Consider the following 6,000-nt stretch of genomic DNA (forward strand, 5'->3'; position numbering starts at 1 on the left):
ATGAAGAGCCCATGAGCTGCCCAAGGACCCACAGCTACTGACCATCCCAAGTGAGAAGTGAACCCGATTCTGACATGAAAGACAATGATTTAGAACTAGAGGGACTCAAGAGGTCATCTAGGCCAACTCCCTCATTTTACAGAGGAGAAAACTGAGGCTCAGAGGGATTAAAAAGTATTTTAATAGCGATGCAAGCCTAGAGATAAAAGCTTCTGGGTTCAAATCTGAAACTGTAAATGTGTGACCCTGGGAATGTCACAACCTCCATTGCCTTCCTCTTACCACTCTACTGCTTTAGAATCAACATGATTCTAAGATGGAAAGTAAGGATTAAAAAAAAAAAAAAGTGATTTGGGAAGATTAAAGATCTGAATCTGGGTCCTCTCACACCAGAGGCACTACCTGTTCCTCTGCACCTCCCTTAGGTCAGCTAAGGTCAGCTAGTTGGCACAGGGGATAGAGCTCTGGGCCTGGAGTCAGAAGACTCATCTTCCTAGTGTACAACTGACTTCAGACTTTCCCTACCTGGGTGACCCTGGGCAAGTCACTTCACCTTATTGGCCTCAGTTTCCTTATCTGTAAAATGAGTTGGAGAAGGAAATGACCAACCACTCTAGTGGGGTCATGAAGAGTCAAGACATGACTGAAGCACCACAATGATAACAAATCAAATCTCTTCCTTTCGTAGAGATGTTGACTCGAGAACAAGGCAGGTGAGGCGATCTGGCCAGCACTGCACAGGTCACAAATGTCGGAGACAAGATTTGAATCCAGGTCCCTGTGATTCCAGGTATGTGTTCCAGTGTCTCAGACTGGGACCTCGAAAAGGGCCTGAATCTCTACTGTGCCAAGTGAGGGACACGATGATGTGCGCTGCTCTGCCAGTGCTTAGAAAGCTGGAAATGAGCACAGGGCACTTTCTCCCTCTTGGGATCGCCACAGGCACTTCACAAATACAGCCGCGGGGACCCGGGACAGCGAGCTAGACTTCCCTTGGTGTGAAAAAGACCCAGGGTTTGGGGAATGGCAGACTGAAGAGGGGCCAAGAGCTTAATGTCGGGCCAGGAGAACTCATGTGGTCTTGGGCCACGTTCATATTAGAGCAAGAGACTAAGAACAAGCACAAGCAGAAGCAGGGCATAAATCGTCTTGTCGTCCACTCCGAAGCGAGAGTTCAATAAATTCAAGTGGATGGAGGAGAACGTAACAGAGCCCAGGGCATAAATCTCGGAGCTAAGGGCATCTTCCAAAGGTAATGAGCGCACCGACCGAGCTGCTGATTTGAGGGAGTCGAGTAACACAGCAAGGTCACACTGAGCTACCACAGAAGCTAAGAGGCCTTTTGGCTGTGTCTACATTGGACCCAAAGTGCTATCTAGAGCCATGCTGACCAATGGGAAACCCATTTCTACTCAGAGACCTTCTCAGGGTAGATATTGAGCTTTGGGATGGCACCAATTGTTTAGGGGGTACCGGGGTGGGGGTGGGGCGTCTTGACCTCAGCCTAAATCTGTATCTTTGAAATATCCAGCCATTGACCCGGATTTAAAAAACACTTCCTCTGAGTGAAATGAGCAGAACCAGGAGAATATTATACACAGGAAGTAAAACATTGTGGAACAATCCCATGTAATGGACTTTGCTACTATAAGACAATCCTAAAGGACTGATGAGAAAACATCAAGAGAAAGAACTGTGGGAGTAGAAACACAGGAAAAAACAACAACAACAAATAACCAATCATTTGTTTATACCAGTGATTCCCAAAGTGAGCGCCACCGCCCCCTGGTGGGTGCTGCAGGATCCAGGTGGACAGTGATGGCCACAGGTACATCTGGGGGCGTGAATAACTGTAAGGGGGCCGTGATAGTATGTTACAGGGGCGCCAAGTCATATTTTTTCTGCAAAGGGGGCGGTAGGCCAAAAAAGTTTGGGAACCCCTGGTTTATACGGATATATTATTGGGGATTTTTGTTTTAAGAGACTGCTCTATTGCAAAAATGAATACTATGGAAATAGGTAGAAGTGCTAAGACCTTCCTCAGATTACACGTGACCTTAAGATGCTCATCACTCACCAGTGCATCAAATACAAGGAAATCGTAGGTTTCATTGTCGGACATCTCCATCATGATGTTAAAAAGTGCATCGAGAGTATCTTGTAGGAACTGAAGAGAAAGAAGAAAAAAGAGGGTTTATTTGGATGCGCTCCTGGGGGTAGACTTGGTATGGAGTCAGCCTCTTCTGATTGCAAATTCTGCCTCTGACACTCACTACCTGGTGACCGTTAGAAACAGAATATCTCTTACTCTCAGCTTTATCACCTGTAAAATGGGATAATAACTGCAATTACCTCCTAGGATTATGAAGATCAAATGAGATGATTTGAACAAGTTAAAATGCCATGTAATTGCCAGGATTACTATGACTATTGTGATGCTCCAGCTATCTCGAGAAATGGGGCTCTGGGGTTGGATCGGATTCAGAATTAGACGAGCATTTGTGTGTACTTCACAAAGGGCACAATAGGAGAAGGATCCTCAGATGGACTTTTAAATAACAATAATAATTGATAATATTGTTGATAGTGATAACTAGCATTTATTTAATGCTATATGATTTGCAGATATTTTATATTCAAAATACCCCTACCTAGGAGGTAGATTCTATTATTCTCTCCATTTTACAGTTGGAGAAACTGAGGCTATTAAAAGTTTTAGAGACTTTAGTTACACCTGAGACTGGATTGGCCCTTGAGCTCATTTTGTTGTAAACCTTCACCTTCCATCTTTGAATCAATACTGTATACTGACTCTAATTCAGAAGAGTGGCAAGGGGTTAAGTGACTTGCCCAGTGTCACAAGGGAATGTCTGAGGTCAGATTTGAACCCAGGACCACCCATCTGTCTTTCAATTGAGCCACTCAGGGGACCCAGCTCATTTTTTTTAAACAAATTAAGTTAGGCTTGGCTCCCTTACCTGGAGATCCTTGGGGAAAATTAGAAAGCCCTGACAACAGGGGTAGCATATGGGGAATGTGGCAGCTACAGGGAGAAGAACTTAATAAATATATTAATCCCTCTTAATTAGGTGTTAAACTGAGCTGTCTCTGAAACATTCAAAGACATTGTTTTCGTCGTTGTCTCTTTTAAAAAAAAATCCTTATTTTTTGTCTTAGCATCAATTCTCTCTCCCCTCTCTATTTCTCTTTCCCCCTCCCTCCCTCCTTCTCCCCCACCTCTATTCCTCTCTCTGTCTGTCTCTCTTTCCCCCCCTCCTTCCCTCTCCCCCCACCTCTCTGTCTATCTGTCTGTCTGTCTGTCTGTCTGTCTGTCTGTCTGTCTCTCTCACACACACACACATACACACACGTACGTACCTTTACAATTTCTCCTCCATCCACCTCCATCAGCTTCTTTAAGTTGTGCTTTATGTTCTGGGAATTGGATCGCCAATTTAACAAGCCCAGCAGATCAACTAGGAAGGAAAGCCACAGATGGGGAAATATCAGAAGCATTATTATTAGAAGCAATATTCTATCGGGATGCAAATCCATCTGTTTCAATCACACACATTGATAGCCAAGCGCGCTGGAACAGTGGCCGGCCCTAGAGGATAACAGGGTGGACTTTGGTGTTTAATGTCTCTTAGCGTTGCAGTGCTGGGCCTGGAGTTGGGAAGACCTGAGTGCAAATCCAGCATTGGACACTCACTCATTGTGGGACCTGCACTTAAACCTCTGTATGCCATAATTCACTCCAGAAGGAACTGGCAAACCATTGTTATCTGCCAAGAAAACCCAACGGACATTCTGGTGCACAGGGCTGGGTGCAATGAACCAAATGGACAACAAGATCATTGGGGCATGAGAAGAATATAGGGTCAAGTTGGAGAGGATCTTAGCAGCCATCACACACAGCCCCCTTGTTTTATGGAGGAGAAAAAAGACCCAGAGGGGTTAAGTGACCTGTCCAGGGTCATATGGATGCTTAAGAGCCGGAGGCAGGACTTGAACTCAGATCTTGTGACTCAAAGTCCAATGGCCTGAGAGTCTACAACCTACTTTGCTACCAACACTAACTTTGCTAGTTTGCTTTGCAGGCAATCCCTAATAAGGCTTTCTACAATATGATGTTGGATTGATTCTTTAGAATGGTAAGCAGAGTTCTCTTGAAAAGTGGTTATCAGACATAATGCAATGCAAATAGAATCACAATAAAAGGGGACAGCTAAGTGGCTCAGTGAATAGAGAGCCAGACCCAGAGACGGGAGGTCCTGGGTTCAAATCTGGTCTCAGACACTTCCCAGCTGTGTGACCCTGGGCAAGTCACTTAACCCCCATTGCCTAGCCCTGACCACTCTTCTGCCTTGGAACCAATATACAACATTGCTTCTAAGATGAGGGTTTAAAAACAAAGTAAGGAAAACCCCAAAATATTATCTCATTGGAGCCTCAATCCCCATTTTATAGATGAGAAAACCGAGGCAAACAGTCTTGCCCAGGGTGACAGGGCTAGAAATGCTTCTGGTTTAACAGGTAGATATGGGATTGCTCAGTAATGCTTACTAATTGATTTAGGATTTTAGAGCTGGAAGAGAACCCGTGCAGTTCCAAGAATCACATCAATTCAATTGAATTGGCCTCTTTTTGTTGGTTATTTGCATGTGATTGCACCTCCCTCCTCCCCTTAATCCCACAATGCCTGGCACAGAGTAACCAACACAATGAATTCTCATTGACCTGAATTTATTCAGCTCCTGCCATTGGTCAGGCATTGGATCAGGCTTTGGGAACTGAAAGAAAAGGGAAAAAACCCAACCAAACCCAGTTCTCGAACCCAAAGGGGAAGCGGCGCCTGGAGATTTGTTGCCTGAACCGGAGAGAGACGAGAATGAAGGCAGCTCTCGCTCTGGGCTTCATGTCTCTCCATCACACTTGGCTGCCTCTTACATAAGCCTCTATTGGGAGGGAATTGTTTGGTTGTTCCGGAGTACTGCATGTACCGGGAGGATCTGCTCTCCTCCTCCTCCTCCTCCTCCTCCTCCCAGAGCATACTTCCCCGAGGCGTGGCCACACGAGAACATCCTGGAAAGATCTCATGTTGGAGGTCAAGAGGCAGATCCGGCTGCCTGGGGAAATGGGCCCTCGGTCAGTACTAAGGTCACTCTCGTCTGGGTTCTATCCAGTATGACCTGCAACCCTCCAGCCAGTTGGGGGACTGCCAAGCTGTGGGTGGTCATGAAAACAGGTGGTACAGAGGGCTGAGGATTATGGGATCACAGGTCCCAGATTAGAGGTGGAAAGGGCCTTCCTGATCATCCACAGCCCCCTCTCCGCCCCAATATTATAGGTTAGGCAGTGAGGTGCAGAGGGATCGAACTGGCAGCCCAATGTCTCCCAGAGAGTGTCCTGGGCAGCCCTGGAACCCAGTTCTTCTTGATTCTAGAGCCAGAGTTCTCTCCATGGTGCTTCCCTGTCTCCAGGAGTGATCACAGATCATTAGTCTAGGGCTGGAAGGGCGCCTAGGGATCACACCTAGTCGCACTGTTTCATTTTACTGATTAGGAAACTGAGGTCCAAAGAGTTTGCCTGAGGTGAGACAGTTAGGGCAGATGTGGGATCTGTACCCAGGTACCCCAGCTTCAAAGCCAATACCCCACCTAGCTGGGAAAGCACAAATTGCCAACAAAGTGTACTCATGGATACAGATGATATACACATAAACATACAACTAGGAATGTGTATTAGAATAATTTTTAACATGAGATCATAGATTTAGAGTTCAAAGGGAATTTAGGGATAATTTAATTGGAGACAAAGTCACAGAGTGGAGAGTCAAGAGGACCTGGGATAAAATCCCACCAAAAACATTTACTAGTTGTATGACCCTGAACAAGACATTCAACCTCTCTAAGTCTTAGTTTTTTTCCTTCCTTCCTTCCTTCCTTCCTTCCTTCCTTCCTTCCTTCCTTCCTTCCTTCCTTCCTTCCTTCCTTCCTT

At 45.7% G+C, this 6,000-nt stretch overlaps 1 protein-coding gene across 1 annotated transcript in view; it reads right to left on the bottom strand.

Moving 5' to 3' along the window:
* Positions 1-6,000, bottom strand: part of DOCK5 (dedicator of cytokinesis 5) — a 159,235-nt gene that overhangs the window by 75,658 nt on the left and 77,577 nt on the right. Inside the window, exons 19-20 of the mRNA XM_044659253.1 lie at positions 3,379-3,476; positions 2,078-2,167 (exon numbers count right to left, since the gene is read on the bottom strand). Of these exons, the coding sequence (XP_044515188.1) occupies positions 2,078-2,167; positions 3,379-3,476 (188 nt within the window). The remainder of the gene's footprint in view (positions 1-2,077; positions 2,168-3,378; positions 3,477-6,000) is intronic.

This window comes from Gracilinanus agilis, chromosome 2, assembly GCF_016433145.1.
Source record: "Gracilinanus agilis isolate LMUSP501 chromosome 2, AgileGrace, whole genome shotgun sequence".
Taxonomy (NCBI): domain Eukaryota; kingdom Metazoa; phylum Chordata; class Mammalia; order Didelphimorphia; family Didelphidae; genus Gracilinanus; species Gracilinanus agilis.